The following is a 27218-nucleotide window of genomic DNA, read 5'->3' on the forward strand; positions in this document are numbered from 1 at the left end:
ATTCTGAACATGAATAAGGCTTCTCCCGTGTGAGTTCTCTGATGTGCAACAAAATCTGATTTCTGGTTAAAATGTTTCCTAAATTCTGAACATGAAAAAAAAGCTTTTCCCCTGTGTGATTTATTTGAGGTGTAACAAGAATTGATTTACGTATAAAACATTTCCCAGATTCTGAACAAATAAAAGACTTCTCACCTCTGTGAATTTTTTGATGCGTAACAAGAATTGATTTATGTGTAAAACATTTCCTACATTCTGAACATGAAAATGGCTTCTCCCCGGTGTGAGTTCTCTGGTAACTAACAGACTCTGAAGAAAATCTTTTCTCCCATGTGTGAATTTTTTTATGTATTTTTTTAGATTCTAAAGTTGAAAACAGCTTTTCTGCTGTAAGAGCACTTCTATTTTGAATGCCTGTTTTGTGACGTTTAATTTGCTTAATAGTCTGTGATAAATCAGAATGTCGGACTTGTTTAACAGAATCAGATGATAGATCTTTGCTGTGAAGAGATGATGGTATATCTGGATTTGCTTTAGTAATAGCTTGGGTGATCTCAAAATCATCTGATTCAAAACTGAAGATAGCAGTAGTCCCTCTGATCTTCGGATATAGTCATCTGCCAAGAATAAAAAATATTTTTAATATTTAAAAATGTAATGGTATAACTTCTAAAATAGCTAAAAAAAATTGCAAGTTATGTAGCAATCTGTTATTATAATAATTATTTACTGAAACAAAAACAGTTCACAATCTAACAGTAGACCTCAGAGCAGGAACCAGTAGACAATGATGTTCAATCCACTAAAATGATCCAACAGTCTTCGACATCAATGATTTAGTAACTAGAGGTAAAACATCTGGAGTAATTAGAGTACAAGACAAGAGCGAACAACTTCTACAGTTCTGTCTCCTCATATGTTTCTCCTTATTATCTCCAGGAATTGTATTATTACAGCGGATTATTTATGATGTTACATTGTCATCTTCCCATTCAGGTCCCTACAATATTGGATCCTCTTAGTGAAGATCCCTTATATAAGAGAATTATCCCGATTGTCCCGTGAAGGATGGATATGGACAGTGACAAGATGGCGGAGAGGATATTACACCTCACCCTAGAGATCCTTTTCCGGCGTACTGGAGAGGTGAGAGATTCTGATGACGTCACATTACATCATTCTTATCTATGAGAATAACAGATGGACAGAACTGGAGAGCTGAAGACTCTGGAAATGTCTGTAGTGAGATTTATTACTGTGTCTCTCCATAACCAGGATTACACAGTAGTGAAGAAGACCTCTAGTGAGCGCTGTCAGGCCCTTGTGTCTGAGGGATGAGGAAGACCCCTGAGCCCAATCACGGGGCCTCCACCTCACCCCCCGATACATGAGGACATCAATGACCAGAAGATCCTAGAGCTCACCTACAAGATGATTGAGCTGCTGACTGGAGAGGTGACACTGCTGGGAATGCTGGGACATTATACAGTAACGCTATGAAGGGATCGGGGGTGACGGTATCATTGTATGTGTCAGGTTCCTATAAGGTGTCAGGATGTCACCGTCTATTTCTCCATGGAGGAGTGGGAGTATTTAGAAGGACACAAAGATCTGTACAAGGACGTCATGATGGAAGTTCCCCAGCCCCTCATACCACCAGGTAATAGACAGGACTAAATACACACTGCCTACAATTATCTGTATGAAAGTAATGAATTCAGTCCCTGTATGTGTCTCCTCCAGTTACAGTTTCCGCCCAGCCGTGTGCTCATCTTGGCTGTGTATCAAAATAGGAGGAAACAAATGTGACTTTTTTTTTTAATTATTTATTTAAATAATTTAATAATACAGTGTATGGTCCCCACAATTTTAATATCCAGCCATGATAAAGCCTCACACCTGGGGGCTGGTATTCTCTGGTTGGGAAGACCCATGTGTGACGCCCTGGCTTAGCCAGGTAGTCACAGAAGAGTGCATCCTCCTTGGTAATTCCACACACCCCCCCACATGGTGCATATGAGCAGCTGCCCTTCCCCCCCAGGGTAGGAAGTGAAGAGAGCAGGAGGGGGGGAGTTGAGTTCAGTTGTAGGAGAGAGGCAGAGCAGTGAGGAGTGTGTCTCGTGGGCTGCTGGAGAGAAAGAAAAAGAGCAAGCTGTGTGTCGGAGGAGTCTGTAGAGAAAGGAGCAGAGCAATCAGGGGTTGGAGCCCCTGGGCTGCGGGAACAAGTCAGGCATTAGGAGGGGACCCGAAATGGACCGGGGCAGGATAGTGGCCCGCCGGCATTGTGATCGGGAACCCAGACTAGTGCAGGGGAGTGAACTCCCCGTTCCAACCAGAGGAGCTAAGTAGACTACAAAGTGCAGTGCAATAAAGAGGACCCCTGCTCATTGCACCATGTGGAACCCGGACACTACTCGCCCATGGCTCCCGGACACCGGCAGTTTGTTTTACAAAAGGACTCTGTGTTTACTGACCCTCCACATCAGTACAGCCTCATCCAGCACCACGACTACCAACTGTAAGTTCCCTACTTCCTGCCTCCTAAAGACTGCTCCCTGCAACCCCTCACAATACCCTGGGCCCCTACCCGTGGAGGGGATCCCACCTTGCTGCGCTGCTCCATCAGCCCCGGGCACCCCCATATCTAGGCAGCGGCGGTGTCATCATCCATCACCGCCACCCATGGGTGGCGTCACAGACAATTTCACTTGTAAATAACCCTTTTTTACTCGTGGGCGACGGACGGCTGGGCGAGCCCCGGATCTGGCTGCCACTCGAGCCACAGCCACTGCCTGGATCAGAGTGCCTCGAGCGGCCCCCCGGTTGTGATCTGTCCCCCGCCAGCGACACATGCTTATCGGGCCAACCCCCCAGCCTAAAAATAGCAGCCTGCAGCTGCCCGGAATTGTTGCATCTATTAGATGCGACAGTCCCGGAACTCTACCTTTACTCTACAGGTCCCATAGTAACATTTTCAGGTTCATTTCGCAGGGGACCTTCTCCAATGCAACACATAGCGACCATTTACATTTATGATCATTATCTCAGAAAATATACACACACGTGCTTCTCAATAAATTAGAATATCATCAAAAAGTTTATTTCAGTAATTCAATACAAAAAGGGAAACACATTATATAGAGTCATTACACACAGAGGGATCTATTTCACTTATTTCTGTTAATGTTAACGATTATGGCTTACAGGCAATTAAAACCCAAAAGTCATCACAGAAAATTAGAATAATTACCACAAAACACCTGCAAAGGTTTCCCAAGCATTTGATCATTTGATCTAAATAAGCAGCTTACAACACTAAGGAGCATTGCAAACCTGGAGAGGAGTTTAGAGCTCACAGAGCTTTCTCTGGCTGGGGCCAGTGATATGGAGGAGGGTGGAGGTGGGGAAGATCAGGACCCAGAGGTAGGTAGCTGGGTAACAGTTAGAAGAAGAGGTAGGGGGAAAAGTGTCAGGGAGCCTAGTCCAGACCTGGCACAACCTAGTAAATATGCCTGTTTGGCTGATATTAGGAATGAAGGGCCTGGACTAGGGTCACTACAGCAGGATGTTGCTCCTAGCAACCAGGAAAACAACTGCTGTAGGAAGGAGGGAAATAGGAGTGCAGCAAAGCCCAGACAGATGTTGGTGGTAGGGGACTCTATAATTAGGCGGACAGACAGGGTCATCTGTCGCCGAGACCGTGAATGCCGAACAGTGTGTTGTCTGCCGGGTGCTCGGGTTCGGCATATTGCGGATCGGATAGACAGATTGCTGGGTGGGGCTGGGGAAAACCCAGCGGTCATGGTGCACATTGGTACTAATGACAAAGTTAGAGGCAGGTGGAAGGTCCTTAAAAATGATCACAGGGAACTAGGAGAGAAGCTGAAGTCCAGGACCTCCAAGGTGGTGTTTTCAGAAATACTACCGGTGCCACGAGCGTCACTAGAAAGACAGCGGGAGCTTAGGGAGATAAATATGTGGCTTAGAAATTGGTGCAGGAAGGAAGGGTTCGGGTTCATGGAGAACTGGGCCGACTTCTCAGTCGGCTACAGGCTCTACGGTAGGGACAAGCTGCACCTCAATGGCGAAGGTGCAGCTGTGCTGGGGGAGAAAATAGTCAGACGGATGGAGGAGCTTTTAAACTAGGATCGGGGGGGGAGGGAGGGTAGTGGAGCAAATAAGGGGAGAGATAGAGCAGATAGAGATGGTGAGACGGTAGGGGTCAATGAAGGATTAGGGGGGGATGGGACATACAAGGAATGTAGGGAGGCTAGGAGTAATAAAGGTGTTAATAGGATTAAATGTCTACTGGCAAATGCAAGAAGTCTTGCAAACAAAACGAATGAATTGGAGACTCTTATGTCAACCATGGATTATGATGTGGTGGGCATTACGGAAACCTGGCTGGATGAAAGCCATGACTGGGTGACAAACATACAGGGTTATAGTACATTTAGGAAGGACAGGAAAGGCCAAAAGGTGGTGGGGTGTGTATATTTATTAAATCTAACCTAAAACCTGTGTTGTATGATGATATTGAGGGGAACAGCAACAATGTAGAGTCAGTATGGGTAAATGTACATGGGGAGGGGAATAATGGAAAAATGCTAATTGGAGTTTGCTATAAGCCTCCTAACATACCTCAACAAATAGAGGGTGAAATGATGGAACAAATTGAAAAGGCAGCTAATAATAATAATAATCGGGTTCTTATTATGGGGGATTTCAACTATCCAGACATACAGTGGGACATAGAATCTTCTGGTTGTGCTAAAATCTGTAAGTTCTTATCTACTATTCAAGACCATTTCCTCTCTCAGATGGTAGGTGAACCGACCAGGGGAGATAATTTGCTAGATCTGGTCCTGTCAAATAGACCGGATACAATTTCAGATCTACAGGTCCGGGAGCACTTGGGCACCAGCGATCATAATATGGTAAGCTTCAACATAATATTCAATAGAACATTTCAAAGGGGGAAATGCTAAAACCTGGAATTTTAGGAAAGCTGATTTCAACAAATTAAGGGAAGAGCTTAAATGTGTAGATTGGGACAAAGTCATAATAACTGGGGATACCGAACATAAATGGGGTAAGTTTAAGGATATACTACTAGAGTCCTGTAAAAAACGTATACCCTCTGGTAATAAAATGTCCAGGAATAAAAAGAAACCACTATGGATAAATAAGAGTGTACAAAGTATAATAAAACAAAAACAAAGGGCATTTAAAATCTTAAAGGCTGAGAATACAGAAATAGCATTTCAGAAGTATAAAGATATCAATAGGAAATGTAAAAAAGAAATCAAACAAGCAAAATTAGCTACTGAAACAAAAATCGCCAATGACATTAAAATAAATCCCAAAATCTTTTATAAATACATTAATGCCAAAAGGAAAACAAAAGGATAGTATCGGCCCCATAAAATATAATAACAAGTTAGTTATAGAGGACAAACAAAAGACTGAGATATTAAATAGGCATTTCTCATCTGTGTTCACCAAGGAACTGACTGTACCAGGGATCATTCAACAAGTGAAAAATCAAAGTCCACCACCCGATATAATTAATTTAACACAAGATGAAATACGCCTACGTCTGAGTAAATTAAACATTGACAAATCCCCAGGGCCAGATGGCATTCATCCACGAATATTGAGGGAATTGAGCTCCGTAATTGACAGACCGCTGTATCTTTTTAGACTCACTTGTAACAGGGTTGGTGCCTCAGGATTGGAGGATTGCTGATGTGGTACCGTTATTTAAGAAAGGTAAGAGGGTAGATCCAGGCAACTACCGTCTAGTAAGCCTGACATTAGTAGTATGCAAAGTTTTTGAGGGCATTTTAAGGGATGACATGCAAAAATATATTGCAGAAAATAATATGATAACTGACAAACAGCATGGATTCATGAAAGATAAGTCGTGTCTAACCAACCTGTTGGGGTTCTATGAGGGGGTAAGTTCAAACCTGGATATTGGTAATGCAGCTGATGTGATTTATTTGGACTTTGCAAAGGCATTTGATACTGTACCACATAATAGCCTTATACTAAAGCTCCAGAAGCAAGGACTAGGGGACACAATATGCAACTGGGTAAGGAATTGGCTAAAAGATAGGAAACAAAGAGTAGTCATAAATGGTACATTCTCTAAATGGGCTATAGTCAGCAGTGGGGTGCCGCAGGGATCTGTGCTTGGACCGATTCTTTTTAATCTCTTTATTAATGACCTTGTGGATGGGATTGATAGTACAGTGTCAGTCTTTGCCGATGACACCAAACTATGTAGGATATTAAAAACTGACCTGGATAGTACAATATTACAAAAAGATCTGGATAAGATGTAAGAAAGGGCAGATACTTGGCAAGTGAGATTTAATGTTGATAAATGTAAAGGAATGCACCTAGGACGGAGTAATCCTATAGCTGCGTATACATTAAATGGAAGTAAACTCGGGACTACAGAACAGGAGAAGGACTTGGGTATTCTCATTACAAATAAGCTGAGCAGCAGCACTCAATGTCAAGCAGCAGCTGCTAAAGCAAACAAGATTTTAGGGTGTATAAAAAGAGAGATTAGATCCCGTGATCCCAACGTATTGTTACCCCTCTATAAATCACTTGTAAGGCCACATCTGGAATACGGGATCCAGTTTTGGGCTCCACATTTTAAAAAGGACATTCAGAAGTTAGAGTCAGTTCAAAGGCGGGCAACTAGACTATTACAAGGAATGGAAGGCCTCCCATATGATGACAGGTTGAAAAAGTTAGATATGTTTAGCTTAGAAAAAAGACGTCTCAGAGGAGATCTCATTTATATGTATAAATACATGTGTAGTCAATATAAAGGACTGGCACATGACTTATTTCTTCCTAACAATACTAAGGACCAGGGGGCACTCACTGCGAGTGGAAGAAAAGCGATTCCAACAGCTAAATAGGAAAGGGTTCTTTACAGTTAGAGCAGTCAGACTGTGGAATGCCCTACCACAAGAGGTAGTAATGGCAGATACTATAACAGCTTTTAAAAAAGGGCTGGATGATTTCCTCAGTACACAAAACATTGTTAGTTATAAATGACTTAGTGACTAAATGTAGAACTGGTGGAGGAAGGTTGAACTAGATGGACCTAGGTCTTTTTTTCAAACTAAGTAACTATGTAACTATGTAACTATGAAATGCTCCCTTAGGCCCTGTGCGCACTTACCGGATTTTGCCGCGGATTTTTTGCGGTTTTGCTGCATGTTTCGCTGCAGAAAATGTTCATAACATCTCTGCAGTGAATCACCAACAAAACCTAGGGGAAAAAAAAATCCTGTGCGCACTAGGCGGAATTTGACAGCTGCATGTTTTGCTGCGGGATTCCCACAGCAAAAACAATTGCATGTCAATTCTTTCCGCACGTCACTGCGGGATTTCACTCCATTCACTGCAATGTAATCGTGAAATCCCGCAGGGAATAACGCAGGCAGCAAATTCTGTGCGGTTCACTGCGTTTTCCTGCGTTATTCCCTGCGGTATTTTGCGGTTTACCTGTGGTAATGTACATCGCTTGCCTGCGGTTTTGCAGGGAAGTGATGTCATTACAGGAAGAGGAAGCGGAGCAGAGAAAAAACACACACACATCACAGACACACACACAGACATCACAGACATAGAACACAGACACATAAAATACACATAGAAAGCAAACGGAAATATAGAAAAGAAAGCACGTGGGCTCCGCTGTATATTTACCGTCCAGCCAAGGTAAACACACAGCCGCGGCCCGATATTCTCAGGCTGGGGAGGGAGAGGGGCAGGGTTAATGTCCCCCGCCTCACTCCCCCTCCTACAGCCGAGAATATCAGCCGCAGCTACCCCGGGACTGTCGCATGCATTATGCGGCAGTACCGGCGTGTCCCCGGCTCTTCCTGCCACCGTGTAGCAGTGGCAGTCAGGGTAATACAAGGAGTTAATGGTGGCGGATCGCCGCCACTAACTCTGGGCTTGATCATGGCAGCGTCTATGTGACAGCGGACATGATCAACCCGTAAGTAAAGTGAAAAAACACACAGAAAAATCCTTTATTTTAAATAAAACACAAACAAGCCTCGTTCACCCTTTTACTAACCCCTCCCGAAACAAAGCTCCGGCGTAATCCACAGCTCCTGGGCTGCTTACATCCAGCCGCGACTGACACACAGCGCTGAATGAATGCAGCCTCGCAGCAAGACAGCAGAGGTAATTACCGGTCATTTCCCACGGCCGGTAATGTGAACTCACTGCCGAACGTGGGAAATGCAGCGATCTGTCCTCTGTCTGTCTATCTATCTATCCCTCTATCTATCTATCTACTATCTCTGAATGAAATTACTTTTTTTTTTTCAATGTGCTTTATTGCATTGAATGCAATAAAGCACATACCAACCCGCACGCGGCAAAACCGCGGCAATACCGCGAACAATACTGCGGTAAAACCGCAGCAAACCGCATGCGGTTTTCGGGTGCGGTTTGCCGCGGTTTTTTACCGCTGGTGTGGTAATCTTTGAATACCTGCGGAATTTTCTTGAGAAAATTCCATTTTCCAGTGCGCACATAGCCTTAGTCTGGTTAAGTAGGCTACACAATCATGGGGAAAACTGATGACTTTACAGATGTCCAGAAGGCATCATTGACAAACTCCACAAGGATAAAAAGCCACAAAAAGTTATTACTAAAGAAGAGAAGCTGGCTGCTCACAGAGTGCTGTGTCCAAGCATATTACCAAACAGTTGGGTGGAAGGAAAAAGTGTGGTAGAAAAAGGTGCACAAGCAACTGGGATAACCGCAGCCTTGATAGGATTGTTAAGAAAAGGCCATTATAAAATTTGGGGGAGATTCAGACACAGACGTATCCAAGACATGGGCTACAAGTTTCGCATTCCTTGTGTCAAGCCACTCATGACCAATAGACAATGCCAGAAGCGTCTTACCTGGGCCAAGGAGAAACAGAACTGGACTGTTGCTCAGTGGTCCAAGGTGTTGTTTTCAGATGAAAGTAAATTTTGAATTTCATTTGGAAATCAAGGTCCCAGAGTCTGGAAGAAGAGTGGAAAGGCTACAATCCAAGCTGCTTGAGGGCTAGTGTGAAGTTTCCACAATCAGTGCTGGTTTGGAGAGCCATGTCATCTGCTGGTGTAGGTCCACTGTGTTTTATCAAGAGCAAAGTCAGCGCAGCCGTCTACCAGGAAATTTTAGAGCACTTCATGCTTCCCTCTGCCGACAAGCTTTTTGGAGATGGAAGTTTTACTTTCCAGCAGGTCTTGGCACCTGTCCACACTGCCAAAAGTACCAATACTTGGTTTAATAACCATGGTATCACTGTGCTTGATTGGCCAACAAACTCGCCTGACCTAAACCCATTAGAGAATCTTTGGGGTATTGTCATGAGGAAGATGAGAGACACCAGACCCAACAATGCAGACAAGCTGAAGGCTGCTATCAAAGCAACCTAGACTTTCATAACACCTCAGCAATGCACCAGGCTGATCGCATCCATACCACACCACATTGATGCACTAATTCATGCAAAAGGAGCTGCAACCAAGTATTGAGTGCATTTACTGCACAGACTTTTCAGTAGGCCAACATTTCTGAGTTAAAAATCATTTTTTCAATTGCACTTATATAATATTCTAATTTTCTGAGAGAACGACTTCGGATTTCATTGGCTGTAAGCCATAATCATCAACATTAACAAAAATAAACACTTGAAATAGATCACTGTGTGTAATGACTCTATATATCATAATATATGTGATTCACTTTTTGTATTAAATTACTGAAATAATTTATAACTTTTTGAAGATATTCTAATTTATTGAGAAGCACTTGAAATATATATATATATATATATATACACATTTGATATATAATATATATATATATATATATATATATATATATATATATTATATTATATATATATTACACACACACACACGCACTGTATATACACCGTGTGCAGAATTATTAGGGAAGTTGTATTTTAGAGGATTTTTTTTTATTGATCAACAACTATGTTCTCAATCAACCCAAAGGACTCAAACATTAAAGCTTAATATTTTTGGAAGTTAGAGTGGGTTTATTTTTTAATTTGGCTATCTTAGGAGGATATCTGTTTTTTCAGGTAACTAATACTGAGCAGATTTATTAGGCAACTTTATAAAAACCAAATATATTCCCATCTCGCTTGTTTATTTTCACCATGTAAACCAATATAACTGCACAAAATTTAGAAATAAACATTTCTGACATGCAACCCCCCCAAAAAGTAGTGACCAATATAGTCAACTTTCTATATGATGACACTCAACAGCCTAACATCCATAGATTCTGTCAGTTGCTTGATCTGTTTACTATCAACATTGCGTGCAGTAGCCACCACAGCCTCCCAGACACTGTTCCGAGAGGTGTACTGTTTTCCCTCCCTGTAGATCTCACATTTTATGAGGGACCACAGGTTCTCTATGTGGTTCAGATCAGGTGAACAAGGGGGCCATGTCATTATTTTTTAATCTTAGACCTTTACTGGCCAGCCACACTGTGGAGTAGTTGGATGCATGTGATGGAGCATTGTCCTGCATGAAAATCATGTTTTTCTTGAACGATACCGACTTCTACTAAAGCTTGAAGAAGTTGTCTTCCAGAAACTGGCAGTAGGCCTGGGAGTTGACCTGCACTCCATCCTCAACCTGAAAAGGTCCCACTTTGATGATACCAGTACCCCACCTCCACCTTGCTGGCATCGGTGTCAGAGTGGAGCTCTCTGCCCTTTACTGATCCAGCCTCTTGCCCATCTAGAGTCACTCTCATTTCATCAGTCCATAAAACCTTTGAAAAATCAGTCTTAAGATATTTCTTGGCCCAGTCTTGACGTTTTAGCTTCTGTTTCTTGTTCAAAGGTGGTCGTTTTTCAGCCTTCCTTACCTTGACTATGTCCCAGAGTATGGCACACCTTGTGCTTTTTGATACTACAGTAACGTTGCAGCTCTGAAATATGGCTAAAATAGTGGCAAATGGCATCTTGGCAGCTTCATGCTTGATTTTCCTTACTTCATGGGCAGTTATTTCTTGCGACCCTGTTGGCTATTTGCTATGAAACACTTGATTGGAAATTTCAAGACTGCTGCATCCCTCTGCAAGACATCTCACAATTTTGGATTTTTCAGAGCCCGTCAAATCTCTCTTCTGACCCATTTTGCCAAAGGAAAGGAAGTTGCCTAATAATTAAGTACACCTTATATAGGGTGTTGATGTCATTACACTACACCCCTCCTCATTACAGAGATGCACATCACCTGGTTTACTTAATGGGTAGTTGGCTCTCAAGCTTTCAGGCCTATACAGCTTGGAGAAGGACAACATGTATAAAAAGTATCATGTGATCAAAATACTGATTTGCCTAATAATTTTGCTCACAGTATATATTATACACATATATATATATATATATATATATATATACATACATACATATATATATATGTATGTATGTATACACACACACAGGGTGGGCCATAAGTATGGATACACTCTGATAAAATGGAAATGGTTGCTGATATCCCCTTACCGTTTGTGGCATATTAGTACATGGGAGGGGCCGGAGGACTCTTGACACACCGAGAGCAATACCGCAGATCCAGGATCCAGTATGTGGGGCACCTAAAACAACGGATACAGAAGGCCTGTCATAGCATTTCTTCTGCAGTATTGCTCTCAGTGTGTCAAGAGTGGGAGAAGAGAATCGTGTTGACAATTCAACACAATGGGCAGCACTTTGAGCACATCCTTTAGTGGGTTACTGTCATTGTTACATGTCACAAACGTGTCAATAAAGGCCCTGTCACACACACAGATAAATCATTGGCAGATATGTGGTTGCAGTGAAATCATGGACATATTGTTCCATTTGTACACAGCCACAAACCTGGCACTTATTGTCCACACTTTCACTGCAACCACAGATCTGCCACAGATCTGCCACAGATCTGCCACAGATTTATCTGTGTGTGTGACAGGGCCTTAACTCGATAATGAATAGAGCTATGTTAAAAATACACAAGGCCCACATAAAACAAATACTAAAATGACGCACTCCATATAAACACCTACCTGGAGTAAAGTTATTACGAATGTAAAATCATAACCAGCAGGTTTGGTTGGAGACACCAAGGTTTTATATAAGGGAATATAGAAGAATTGACACTGGACACATGTGGGAAAACTTCGGTAGGACAAATTGTTTCTTACACATAAATTGATAAAATGTTGATGATTCAGATGACGCTCCAACAAAATATGATAAACAAAGTCATTACTACAGGAGATTACGAGAAGAGGATTTATTCTAAAAGAAATGCCGGAGCCAAAAATGAGGGAATCTGGGCCCCGGGGCTGGAGACTTCAGGCTTCCAGCGTGTCAGTACAAGACGGGGTCTTTATCCGTTCTCTACTTGGTATAATGAGACTCACTGATCTTATTCATAGAAAAAGCGTCTTTGTAAAATAGAAAATGCCTAAATATGAGGAGCTTGTCTGATCAATGTCATTGTATAAAGAACTATGGAGACAGCGCTATTCTTTTGTATAAAATGTGATGTTGCTGTAGCCCTAAGGCTATAAGCCCACATTGCATTTTTATTTGCAGAAAATGTGCACATAAAAATGCCTGTTTTGGCAGGAAAAAAGCAACTGAACAAAACGCACACTTTTATTGTTTTTTCATATGCTTTTTTCCATGCTTCTTTTTGTGCTTTTTTAAGTCATGGAGATCGCGGGGGGTTCAAGCAATGTATCCCCGAGATTGCCACCAGGTCACTAGCCCTCGCTGCTCCCGACACCTTAACTCCCTAAATGCTGCGATCAGTGCGATCGCAGCATTCAGGAGGCAGGGAGAGGAATCATAGAAGGGACCTCAAGGGCCATTGGGTCCAACCCCCTGCGAGTGCAGGCTTTGCTAAATCATCCCAGCTATATGTTTATCCAGTTTCCGCTTGAAGATTTCCATTGATGGAGAGCTTACCACCTCCTGTGGTAGCCTGTTCCACTCTTTAACTGCCCTCACTGTCAGAAAGTTTTTCTTAATGTCTAATCTGAATCTCTTTCCATTAAATTTCATCCCATTGTTTCTTGTACTTCCTTGTGCTAATGAGAATAGGGTAGTTCCCTCTGCACTTTGACTACCTTTCAGATATGTGTAGACCACTATTAAGTCTCCTCTCAGCCTTCTCTTTTTCAAACTAAACATCCCTAGTTTTTAGCCGTTCTTCATATGACATGATTTGCAGACCTTCTACCATTTTAAACGTAAAAAAGGAGGGGAGCCAGCACTGCTTATGAGTCGCATACAACAATGATGAAATAAAAAGTGTAATATTCACAAATTCATTCCTACTGTAACAATTCAATGAGATTTTTGGCAAATAATTGATCAATGATTTGAGCCCCCCTGCCTCATCATGGCAAATCTCTATAAGGGGGGTCCCTACACTATATTTATAATTTATATATGTACCATAAGGTCTCGTGTAATGCGCAGGACCGTATAAGAACACCACCTACCTGAGAAGTGTCAGAACCGCTCCCATGCTGCATGGGCTGACAACTGCGAATAAAAGGGCAGCCCAGGTGCCAGTGTGTGTGGCAAAACCACACACACCAGCACAACGTCAGAACTGGCCCCCACAGTGCCAGATCAGCAAACATGGATGAAGTTGCTCTTCTCTGCACTTGCTCCAATATATCGATGTCTTTCTTGAATTGGGGCGCCCAGAATTGTACACGGTATTCCAGGTGGGGTCTGACCAGGGCAGAGTATAGGGGAATAATTACCTCTCTTGATCTATATTCAGTGCTTGTCTTGATACATCCCAGAATTTTGTAGGATTTTTAGCTGCAGCTCCGCATTATTGGCTCATGTTGAATCTGGGATCCACTATTATGCCCAAGTCCTGTTCCCTGGTGCTATCACCTAGTTCTATTCCTCCTATACTATATATGCTCTTTACATTTCTTTTACCCAGATGTAGGACTTTGCATTTGTTCCTGTTAAAAACCATGTTGTTCTCCTCAGCCCATTGTTTGAGTGTGTCTAGATCCTTTTGAATACGCTCTCTTTCCTCTCTAGTGTTGGCTACTCCTCCTATTTTAGTATCATCTGCAAATTTTATGATTTTCCCAATAATTCCATTACCCAGATCATTTATAAAAGATATTAAATCGCTTACCTCTCAATGCGATTGGGTCCTTGTCATGAGATCACAGGGACCTGATCGCTGCTATGGTAACCCTAGGTTGTCACCGTGACGACCCCAAGTTACTGAGGTACGGATTGCTTCACAGACCAGGGCACCTACATCACCGGAGTTCCCTGCAGTAAGGTCCCACGGTAAAGACTGCGAGGCCTAGGTGCAGGAAATCCCAGTGACGTCACAAGGTGAACTGAGTTCATGCCGGCGGATCTGCTGGAAACCCCGGTGATCCGCCGACAGCAGCAAGGTGCAGCGGTAAATACCGCAAGATGAGGAAATGGCTGCAGGGAACCCCAGTAACGTCAAAAAAGCAACATGTACATTACACATGCGTTTTTCCTCCATTTTTCACTGACTCCATTGAAGTCAATTGGTGAAAAAAAAAAACCCCACAGATTTCTGCACATGAGATCTCTGTATAGATAATCTTACTCTAGCATTCCTGATTGGGAAAAGGTGGAAATGGAAAAGGGGGGTAATTTTGTCACTTATTCCCATCATTTTCTATGCGCAATAAAAGCTATATTTGGATTTTAAAAAGTATTTAAAAGCATAGAAAATATAATGAAGGACCTCGTGTGGAGAAGTAAACAGCCGAGAAAAGGAAGGAAAAGGACAAGGAGGTCATATTGTCTAAGAGGCCAAGAGTATAGGCTTAAAATTGTTATGTCAGGCCTCACAGAGGAAAAATGGATATACTTTTGGAAAAATTAGCAAACAGTTAAAGCTTTGTTAGTGAGAAATTGCAGTAATAAGAGTATTTTATCCAAGATATTTAATGTCATAATAATGAGGGAACAGGTTGAGCGACCTCTGCTCCAGCAAAAAGGAAATGGAGGAAGAAGAAATGAAGAACGTTAGTTTAGATACTCAGACTTTATTGGGAAAAATGTTTTGGGTGTCAGGTTATTGGGACAATTTAGTAAGTATTTACAACTAAAGTCCCCTTAGAACCTATAATCGGTGTATTGGAGAATAGAGAAGAGAGGCAGTTCCCAATGATGAGGAAAAAACTACTAAACTTAGCGGAAAGTGATAATAAAAACTCGATCACATCAGATGTTCCCACAAAGAAGGAATGGATCGTAGATGGAAATATTAATTTGTAATATGAACATGTTTATTATTGTAGTATAGAGAGGTTACAGACATTGTTCAGACATGGAGATAGTGCGCTGAAAGTAACTAATGAATGGCAGCTAGCTGAGATTGGGAGTTGGGAAGAAGAGGGAGGAGGAATGTTGTGTATTTCTTGGGGCAGGTGTAACGCCCCTTCCTGGAGCCACAGACTCAGACTAGCTGTAAAGGGAGGCCAGAGGAAAGCCGCTCACAAAGCAGGACCCCGAGAACTCTGCAACCCTTTAACTCCTATACAGTGATTTGGAATTTCACAGAGCCCCAGAGATCACCACCTGTGGTAGACTGTAGTCCGTGGTAGTCAGGCAGGGTCAAAAACAAGGAAACGCAATACAGGAAGAGAATCGGCAGGCAAGGGCGTAATGAGGAAACAAAGCAGAGGTCAAATCAAGGACTGGCAGCAAGGTACAAAAACGACAGACAGGAGGGTAGTCCGAAAACAAGCAGAGCTCAGCACACGGGAATCACTATACAAACAAAACAGGAACCAGGAATACAGAAGTATGTCTGGCAGTGGTCAGCAGATAGGAGGGGGATTAAGAAGGGTGTGGTGTCTTCCCATTGGCTGTAGCTGAACTGTGGTAACTTCAGCTAGAAGACAAATGCCACCTACAGTCAGCCAGTGGTACTGCAGGTCCCAGGGAAACTCAGCTTAGTGGATGAGCGGAGCCTGCGCCCACCAGAGCCACTCGCACCGACTCCTCTCCCATCACCAGCATAGTCCATAGCAGGAATACGGCGTCTCCTGGTGATTGGAGCAGAAGTCGTAGGAGCGAACTCCGAAGGGGACCTGACAGCAGGGTTGCAATACTCTTGTCCATATAGTGAATATATACATATATAACAATGTGAAATGCTCGATGCACATGGAATATTGCTTTTTGTTTGATGTGTAGAAAACAGACATCTATTAGTAAATGCATAAACTGTATTGTAATTCTAATTAACTTCTAACATGCTTTTCCTTTCTTGCAATGTTACTTGCCTTTACTTTGCCTGTTTTTTTTTTGTGTTTTCTAGTTCAGTTTGTCAAATCTATATTTTCTCCTCATGTCAATTTTTCTTAATGGTTAACAAGTTATAATTCAAGTAAAACATTTCCCACTTCCTAGGTATGATAATGGATTCTACCCTTGTGAGTTTTATGATGTTTAAAAAGTTGCCATTTTTCTGTAAAATATTTCCCTTATTCTAAACATTACAAGGAGTTCTCACCTGTGTGAATTCTCTGATGTCTAACAAGATGTGATTTTTGGTTAAAACATTTCCCACATTCTGAACATGAATATGGCTTCTGCCCTGTGTGAGTTCTCTGATGTGTAATAAGATGTGATTTTTGGTTAAAACATTTCCCACATTCTGAACATGAATATGGCTTCTGCCCTGTGTGAGTTCTCTGATGTGTAACAAGATGTGATTGATGTGCAAAACATATCCCACATTCTGAACATGAAAAAGGTTTCTCCCCTGTGTGAGTTCTCTGATGTATAACAAGATTTGACTTAATTGTAAAATATTTCTTGCATTCTGAACATGAATAGGCTTTCTCCCCTGTGTGAATTCTTCTATGTTTAGCAAGACTTGACTGATGTGCAAAACATTTCCCACATTCTGAACATAAATATGGCTTCTGCCCTGTGTGAGTTCTCTGATGTGTAACAAGATTTGATCGATCTGCAAAACATATCCCACATTCTGAACATGAAAAAGGTTTCTCCCCTGTGTGAGTTCTCTGATGTATAACAAGATTTGACTTAATTGTAAAATATTTCTTGCATTCTGAACATGAATAGGCTTTCTCCCCTGTGTGAATTCTTTCATGTTTAGCAAGACTTGACTGATGTGCAAAACATTTCTCACATTCTGAACATAAATATGGCTTCTCCCCCATGTGAGTTCTCTGGTAACTAACAGAAGGTGAAGAATGTTTTTTTTCCCTTGTGTGAATGTTTTGGGGGATTTTTAGATATTCTGAAGTTGAAAATGGCTTCTTTCCTCTAAGAACAGTTTGATTTTTAATGCCTCTTTTGTGACATTTACTTTTCTTAATAGTCTGTGATGAATCAGAAGGTAGGACTTGTTTAAAAGAATCAGATGATAGATCTTTGCTGTAAAGGGATGATGGTGTATCTGGAGTAATGACATTCGCTTCAGTTATATTTTGCGTGATATCAAGGTCATCTGATTTAAAAATTGAAGATGTCAGCTGTGCCTCTAAACTCCTAGTACAGCAATCTGCCAAGAATAAAAAAAAATATTTTTAATAATATATTAAAATGTAAGGATATAATTTATAAAATAGCTTGTAATGCCGTTACAAGCATCCCCACACTGTCCTTCACCCTTTGTCCAGCGACGACTCCAGCACACTTACCTTCCCAGCCACACAACGGTGTCTTCAGTGTCCCCGGTCCCTTTTGCCATCTTCCAGGGCCTGCCCATGGCATACAGAACGTCTGGGAGTATACATAGGGCGCACTCACCTATTCTTAAAAGGCTAGAATGCCCTAACTAGGAAAAATCTCTCACTCTATGGCTGAGAGTCATTACGTATTTAAGGCATCCTCCTCCTATGGGAGGTACCTAAGCAGCATAGTCTATCCTTAGATACGTGTTGCTAGCTGTTAAATCCGTTTCCTGAGAGTTATGCTGTGTGTGCGAACACGTGTCTGTATCCTGGTATCCACTGTGCCCGGTGGACCTGCTGCATCTATCTATACCAGTTGTAACTACCATAGCTGACGCATCTATTTATCCCAGCTGTGCGTGCCAGACCTGCAGTGACTGTCAGTATCCTATCTCCAACAACTGGAGCCAGCTGTCACTGTACCTGGACTCCCTGGAGTGACACCAGGTGGGTACCTTCCAGCAAAAGGCTATCATCGCCATCAAAGGCTCTAGTGAAGATGAGGTAGTCACTTAGTTACACCCTTCCTAGTTGATCCAGTGCTGCGGCCCAGTGGGTCCACTTCTGCTCGCACCCACAAGTATAACATAGCTAAAGAAATTGCAAGTTAAATTGTAATTATTTACTAAAACAAAAACCATTTACAATCTAATAGTAGATCTCAGAGCAGGAACCAGTAGACCAAGATGTTCAACCCTTTGTTAATTTTGCCTCCCGTATATTAGAATATGAGCCATCAAATAATATTTTGTAGGTCAGCATTATATTAAATGGCTACTATATCAGTGGAGAAATGGAGAGTTTCCACAGTGGTTGCAGCTGAAAGACTCTTGATTGTAGACATATAGCGTCTGTAGAAAATAGTTGTAGAATGTAGTGAAGAGCAAATCCATGGAGAAAAAATAAAACAAAACAAAAAGCAATGAACTTGACCGCAAACAACGAACCCCATACAAGTCAAATGGGGAGCCTAAGTTCTGGACTGTAAAATGGTCGTACTAAAAGGACTGCAAAAGGAACATAAATAGAGGTAAAAGCAGGACAATTGCCCTGCAAGCAAATGTGGATAGGTAAATTACTTAAACCCATTGTCACGATAGCAAGTAAATGCAGAAACTAAAAATGTTAGCAGTGACCCTACAAAGATGGATTTGAGAGATTCTCCACAGACCAACAATTTAAAAAAAAAAAAAAAAAAGGCCCTTAGAGTCGTCTATATGCCCAGTTCCCCACAAAGCCAAGATTAACAGAGATCCACCACAAAGCGCTCAATTAAAACAGAGATGGGCCACAGAGCCCCATCCAACAGAGTCTTCAAGAAACAGAAGTGACAGGTGCCCGACTTGTTGAGGTTCCCACTGATTTGCTCATTTTCAAAGGGGTGACATTGACAAAAGACTCCCATGCTCGCTCCTTAGGTGTCAACTCTGAGCTTTCAGCAGGGCCCCCGATTCTTTAAGTGCCTGTTTTAACAGTTCCCACACAGGAGCCAAATTTTCTGCTTAGTGGTGGACAGTCTGGTTGCTGCATTTAAAAAGCTCATAGTTGAATTTGGAATCGAGCTGGGGGTACATGAGCTAGACTTTCTACTGCCAGTCCCAGCCATTTACACTTGCAGCAGCTTACCCATGCGGATCAGTGTCTATCCCGAGAATGTGAAGCATTTATTTGGAAAAAATATTGTTCAAAGCAGGAAGCTCTGTTTGAATACGACAGCTTTGAATAATGGAATAAAGACTGTGTTTCCATTTTTGAATTTGGTATTACTGTAATGCTGTGGCCATGATGAAAAGGAGACTCTGCCACACTTCACTGATGGAAGTTACCATGGCACCTTGACATAGTAACGGGCATCCAGAGGGTGGCCACCCAGTAATCAGCACTGGTAACAGGTAGGATAACTTGGAGGTCACTTGGCAGTCACTGCAGCAAAGATTTGCTCACATTAGCCACGCTGCCCAGAGGTGACAACAAGCTGTCATCAGTTGGAGGTGTATTGAGGTTTAAAATCTATAGATTCCCTTATACTCCAGAAAACCTATTTTAAATAGGCTCCTAAACAGCCTCTTTAACCTCTTTGATCTTCACAGCCAAAACTGCACAGACCTGTAACACAGATGGTCTTCATAGCTCCATAACAATGTGCCTGCTGCAGCGCAGTTACAGGTTTGTGACAGATTAAGCCGCAATACCTGGTGCTCAGGGACTACATGTTTTTTATTAATTTTTAAAACTAAAGCCGTAGACCCAGCTGCACACTGGCAACAAGACGAATTGTGTTAAAAACAAAGGCCACACACCCTGATGAGAAGTGGAGACAGACATTTTTTTTCAAGCATTTAAAGCAGTGCAAAATGGCACACAGGTCCTGCATGTAGGCACACTCATTGGTAGTGAAGTGGTGTTGGTCCACAAAGCGATTCTGTCGGGCGTGCTTCAGCCGAAATGCCACTATTCCCTGCTGATGATCGCAGTCTCTCCGTCATATGCAGGGTGGAGTTCCACCTCGTTGGTACGTCACATATGAGGCGGTGAGTGGGAAATCCCAAAGTGACTTTGCAGTGCAGACATGCGAGAAGCATCAGGGTGAAATCACCAAAAGTGCACATACTGCCCACACTTTCATTAGAAGCTCTGACATGTGGATAATTTTGGAGGAAGCTCTGCTCCACCAAATTCAGCACACTTGCCCAGAAAGGATGTGTGTCAAGCCACCTGGGCCCAGAGCTGCAACGATATTTCAGCCATTGTTGCCCACCACCAGATCAGGCTGTAAGTCCACAGTCACCAGCCAGTCAACTGTTCTTTTATGCCAGTCCACAGCTCCTGTGTGGTGTGAGGTTTGTCCCCCAGGCAGATAAGCTTAAGAATGGCCTGCTGTCATTTACCCCTGGCTGAGCTGAAGTTGGTGGTGCAGGTCTTAAGCCCGCTTTACACGCTACAAGATATCTTACGATGTGTCGGCGGGGTCACGTCGTAAGTGACGCACATCCGGCATTGTAAGCTATGTTGTAGCGTGTGACAGCTACGTGCAATTGCGATTGAACAAAAAAAAAAAAAAAAAAAAAAACGTTCATCGCATGCACATCGTTCATTCCTGACGAATTGAACGTCATGTTGTTCATCGTACCCGGGGTAGCACACAGGTGGTGGGCGGGATGTTTACGTCCCGCTCATCTCCGCCCCTCCGCTTCTATTGGCCGGCTGCCGCGTGACGTCGATGTGACGCCGAACGTCCCTCCCACTCCAGGAAGTGGATGTTTGCTGCCCACATCGAGGTCGTATGGACGGGTAAGTACGTGTGACGGGGGTTACTCGTGTGTGCGACACGTTCAACAAATTGAACGTGCCGCACATACAATGGGGGCGTTGCAATCACATACAATATCGTATGCGAAATTGCAACGTGTAAAGCAGGCTTTACTCTGACCAGATGAGAAGGAGGTGGAGGAAGCGGAGTAGAAGGTGGGGGGAAGCAACAGTAACCAATAATTGTCCAGCGATCTGAGGTGGTGGTAGGATATGCGCTTGAACGCCTGGAGCCTCATGCCCAGGACAGAGAGAGACAGAGAGAGACAGAGAGAGACAGAGAGATATACTGTCCCTGCCCGTGATTACTAGTCCAAGTATTCGTAGTTACAAATAAAGAGAGGAGGATCAGCATTTCCTTAAAATCATGTGTACACAAATGCTGATCCTCTCTTTTTTTGACAGGGTCAAACAGTTTTGATCTCTGCACCCACATAACAAGTCTTGATATCTACAATGGCATGGTGAGGCATTTTGCATATATTTTCTTTTCTATCTATTCATAGTTACATGCACATTTCCACTTATGCTGTTGCGGAGTGAACAACAGATTTGTTCTGCCCCATGTGCGGGCAGGGCAGGAATGGCAAACCTGAATCTGACAAAAGTAATAATAAATAAAAAAATCTATGAAAATGAACAAATGAAAGTCAGACATTGCTTTTCTGCTTCCATAAAATTTTTAAAAAACATAAAATTTATGAAACAGGCCTGGACAGAAATGATGATACCCCTGAAAAATAATATGACAAAAGGGACATGTTCAATGAAGGTGTGTCCACTAATTAGCATCACAGGTGTCTACAATCTTGTAATCAGTCAGTGGGCCTGTATATAGGGCTACAGATACTCACAGTTTGGTGACACTCAGCATGGACCAAAGGAAGCAAAAGGAAAGAGTTTTCTCAGGAGCTTAGAAAGAAAGTTATAGAAAAGCGTGTTATAAGTTAAAGGTTATAAGACCATCTCCGAGCAGCTTGATGTTCCTGTGACTACAGTTGCACATATTATTCAGAAATTGAAGATCCATGGGACTGTAGCCAACCTCCTTGGACGTGGCTGCGGAAGAAAAATTGATGACAAATCAAAGAGACGGATAATACGAATGGTAACAGAAGAGCCCAGAAAAATTTCTAAAGAGATTAAAGGTGAACTTCAAGCTCAAGGAACATCAGTGTCAGATTGCACCATCCGTTGTTGTTTGAGCCAAAGTGGACTTCATGGGAGACGACCAAAGAGGACATTTTCTTTCAACAATCATAAAAAAGCCAGACTGGAATTTTCCAAACTACATGTTGACAAGCCACAAATCTTCTGGGAGAATAGACAGATGAGACAAGAATGGAACTTTTTGGCAAGGCACATCAGCTCTATGTTCACAGACGGAAAAATTAAGCATATCAAGAAAAGAACACCGTCCATACTGTGAAACATGGAGTAGGTGCAGTAATGTTCTGGGGCTGATTTGCTGCATATGACATAGGGTGTCTTGAATCTGTGCAATACAAAGAGAAGCCCTGCGTCACTGAAAAGATAGGTGCTCTGAGGTAAAAAACATATACAAAAAGGGAGATAACCCCGGCACACTACCACTCCCAAAAAGGCAATGATACATTAATTTGTATGCAAAAAAATTGTTTTATTGACAAATTTATTCAATATTTCATCACATGTACTTGGTCCAAAAATTATAATTGACGTTTCGGCTGGAGGCCTTAGTCAGTATGGACTTTTTTATCATATACTTATAGATATAAGTGAAGATATATGGCAGTTAAGCCGCAAAATAACATGTGGAAAGTCTCTCAAAATCCTTATCTGTGACTTTAAGAGGACTTCGGGTAATAAATGTACATAAACAATTTTTTGGCAGGCACTGTGACCATATGCTGTGATGTGAAGGGAGAGAGGGTTCCAAAACTATGGACACCACGTCTTCAATGAGATAACGTATATTGGGTAGTATTGTCATATATGGTATAACCAATCGTCTGAATTGTGGATAAATTCTATACTCCTATAGGGAAGCAGAAATGACTGTCAGCAGTGGGACCCCCCCAGCATTAGCAACAGGAATGTGGATAATTCTATACAATCCTAACTGGTCCAGGAGGGGGAGAGAATCCGGTATAACCGGTGGGAGAATATGACCTTCCCTAATGGCTGCTGGACATGTGTTCAGAGAGGAGGGTCCTGCACAGTGACTGTTCACATCCCCCCCCCCCATCCAGCCTGTTCACATCCCCCCCCCCCCATCCAGCCTGTTCACATCCCCCCCCCCCCATCCAGCCTGTTCACATCCCCACCCCCCCATCCAGCCTGTTCACATCCCCACCCCCCCATCCAGCCTGTTCACATACTCCCATCCTGCTATATGCCCCCATCGTGCTCATATACCATCCTGGTATATGGCCTGTATCCTATAGCACAGAGAAAAAAAAAAATAAACGTTTATACTCACCTTTTCCTCACTCCCTGCAGCACCGATCATCTTCCTCTCTGGCACGCTGACCTGTGTGTGTGGAGCCGTTCCCCTGCTGCATCGCGATGTCTTCCTGTCTGTGCCGATCAGCTGACCAGCTCAGCACAGATCAGCTGACCGGCACAAACAGGAAGACATCTCGTGCAGCAGGGGGGCGGCTCCACACACGGGGATGGGTGAGTGTACTGATTCACTGCACCCCGCACTGGTAATGACGCGCGGGGTGCAGTGAATACAGCCGCACATGATCACTCCAGGCTGTAATTGCCAGGGGTGATCATGCGGCCGGCTCTTTGCCATGCGCGCGTCCCCGCTCGTCCTCCCGTCCACCTGTCAGTGCCGGCTTCTGCGCTGAGAGATGGGCGGGAGGATGGGCGTGCATATGTAATGAGCGGGCCCACGTGGTCACGGCAGGCGCTGCTGCTGCCTGCTCGTGTCCCCGATGACCCGCTCCACCGCAGCACCCTCGTTCCCGGCCGCAGCCCTATAGTCAGACCATAAGACGCACCCCCAACTTTCCCCCAACATTTGGGGGAAAAAAAGTGCGTCTTATGGTCCGAAAAATACGGTATTTGTTTTTTAGTAACTGCACCTATCGCTGCTCCTCACTACAACAGCGTACTCTCCCTATTCTAGTTAAGGTAAAATGGCAGCGCGGCCTGTGATCCGGCCTTTATACAAGGAAAGTCACAGGGTGCCAGTAATTTGCACAACTGCGATACCTTCAAAAAAGGGCCCAAAGCCTAAATGTTTGCTGATTGGCTGCTCTGCAACCTTTCAACAAGCTTTATTCGGGCGACAAACCCCGATATGAACCGGACGTACAGTAAAAATTCTGTGTTCGGGGTTCAGCAATGGAAACAAAGTTCGGGCTCGCTTATCCCTGCTTATGATTATTTTTGTTAGCCATTAAAAAGTAACTAAATGATGTTACAAAGCAAGCTTTCCAGACTACTTAAATCTCTTCATCAACTACAAGATCATTATTTAGTTTCTCCCACTGAGAGCAATCAATCTTCATTCACATGACACCAAACTAAGAATCTAGGACGTCACCAGCATCATTACCCTCCGCTTTCTCTTAGGGGTCCACCATACAGATTAGATTCTTCTTCCCATGATTTTCTGAGGTTAGATTAGAGATCTGGGCAACTAAAGGCCGCTTTACACGCAACAATGTATCTAACGATATGTCGTCGGGGTCACGAAATTCGTGACGCACATCCGGCATCGTTAGCGACGTCGTTGCGTGTGACACCTACGAGTGACCGCTAACAATCAGAAATACTCACCAAATTGTTGATACATCGTTCATTTTCCAAATGTCGTTGCTCGTTCAGGACGCAGGTTGTTAGTCGTTCCTGAGGCACCACACCGCTACGTGTGACACCCCAGAAACGACGAACAACAGTATTTGCATATGATTATAGAGTTTTTTTCTCTGAAACGCGTAAGGCGTGGAAAGGCATATGGAGAGATTTTGTTGATCCATTAACATTTTTTTTTTTTAATGTGACCTAATTTACAGACAACGGTGCTCGATTTGTTTCCCTCCCTGTTTTTCCTTTGATTATATCAGCTGTGGATGCCAACCACAGATATACCGTGCACCGACCCAAATGGAATTCTATGCAGAGGAGTGGTGAGTTAGAACTTATTTTTTGTTACTTTTACCTAGCAGCAGAATGGTGACCATTTGATATGGCCGGCCTACAACCCTGATAAAGCAGCCACAGCCGGTGACTGAGAAGAATCTGTGACTTCTCTGCATTTAGTGGTCACTACTCACCTGGGCGGTTATCTGTAGGAATCTCCTCTTTACACCGCTCCTCACCACTCACACATGTCTCTGTAGTATTAATATGGGTCAGATCTTCACCCTGAAACAAATATTGTAAAAGTCACAGACAGATGGAGAAGTCCCATCTATGATCAGCTCTAATCCTGCCATCTCCACCGTTCTCATTACACAAGTATAAAACATATACCATATTTTTTATTTTATCAGACGCACCAGATAAGACGCACCCCAAATTTAGAGATATAAAAAGGTAAAAAAAAATACAAATGGGGTTCATCTTATACTCCAGTGTTGTCTACTGGAGCGAGGCGGCAGCGGTCGTGGAGCGGGGTCACAGGAGGTAGTGGCTGTGCTGCCAGCGGGTCAGTGCTGGCAGTGGTGGGTCTGTGTTGGCAGCGGAAGCTGTAGTGGTTGTGTGATGGAGCAGGCTGCTGTGGCGAGAGTCCCAGATGCTCTGTCGGCGGTCCGGGCTTCAAAGAAACGGCGCCCGGTGCAGCGTGTGTGCAGATGGAGCTCTAATCCAAGTGCTCAATCTGCGCACGCGCTGACTCTGGGCTCCATCATTTGAAGCCCGGACCACTAACAAACCATCTGGGACACCTGCCACCGCAGTCTGCACAGAGTAGCAGCCATACGCATGCAGCAACAGGCATCCTACAGCCCGCACAGAGAGCTGTACAGACAACCCCTGCCAAATATACACCTCCCTGTAAGCTATATTTGGATTTTAAGATGCACTCCTCATTTTCCTCCCAAATTTTTGGAAGGAAAAGTGCGTCTTGTAATCCAAAAAATACGGTAACACTGGTGGAGAAAACAAGACTGAGCACAAGACCTTCACAGCAGTCTACACATCATAGGGAGATTTCATGGCACCTTCTCTCCATCTACCTGATGATCCTGAGGAACATCGGGATCTTCTTGTTTACAGTCCTGTGGGAGAAGAGGACGGGGACATCTCTCTGGTGTTGTCCTCTTACTGGATAGAACTGGAGGAGACACATACAGGGACTGAATTCATTCCTTACATACAGATAATTATAGGCCGTGTGTATTTAGTCCTGTCTATTACCTGGTGATGTGAGGGGCTGGGGAACCTCCATCATGACGTCCTTGTACAGATCTTTGTGTCCTTCTAAATACTCCCACTCCTCCATGGAGAAATAGACGGTGACATCCTGACACCTTATAGGAACCTGACACATACAATGACACCGTCACCCCCGATCCCTTCATAGCGTTACTGTATAATGTCCCAGCATTCCCAGCAGTGTCACCTCTCCAGTCAGCAGCTCAATCATCTTGTAGGTGAGTTCTAGGATCTTCTGGTCATTGATGTCCTCATGTATCGGGGGGTGAGGCCCCGTGATTGGGCTCAGGGGTCTTCCCCATCCCTCAGACACAGGGGCCTGACAGCGCTCACTAGAGGTCTTCTTCACTACTGTGTAATCCTGGTTATGGAGAGACACAGTAATAAATCTCACTCCAGACATTTCCAGAGTCCTCACCTCTCCAGTTCTGTCCATCTGTTATTCCCATAGATAAGAATGGTGTAATGTGACGTCATCAGAATCTCTCACCTCTCCAGTAAGCCGGAAGAGGATCTCTAGGGTGAGGTGTAATATCCTCTCCGCCATCTTGTCCCTGTCCATGTCCATCCTTCACGGGGCAATCAGGAGAATTCTCTTCTATAGAGCGATTGTTCTCCCCCAGCATCTAATGTGTATGGAGCCTGAGCCCAGTAATGGGGAATCTCCACACACCTCCTCCTGCAGAGCCGCACACTAGATATATGGCTGCTCTGTG

The 27218-nt window shown here is 43.4% G+C and overlaps 1 protein-coding gene across 1 annotated transcript; it reads right to left on the minus strand.

Annotated features, from left to right (window-relative positions):
• LOC142312264 (uncharacterized) lies at positions 1–27218 on the minus strand. The gene is made up of 5 exons (XM_075351196.1): positions 26690–27218; positions 26485–26608; positions 26304–26401; positions 25401–25491; positions 1–617 (listed from the first exon to the last, which is right to left on the minus strand). Exons 1-5 carry the CDS (start codon positions 26936–26938, stop codon positions 364–366), a joined length of 816 nt encoding a protein of 271 aa, XP_075207311.1. The 5' UTR covers positions 26939–27218; the 3' UTR covers positions 1–363.

The sequence above is a fragment of the Anomaloglossus baeobatrachus genome, chromosome 5 (assembly GCF_048569485.1).
Source record: "Anomaloglossus baeobatrachus isolate aAnoBae1 chromosome 5, aAnoBae1.hap1, whole genome shotgun sequence".
Classification (NCBI taxonomy): Eukaryota; Metazoa; Chordata; class Amphibia; order Anura; family Aromobatidae; genus Anomaloglossus; species Anomaloglossus baeobatrachus.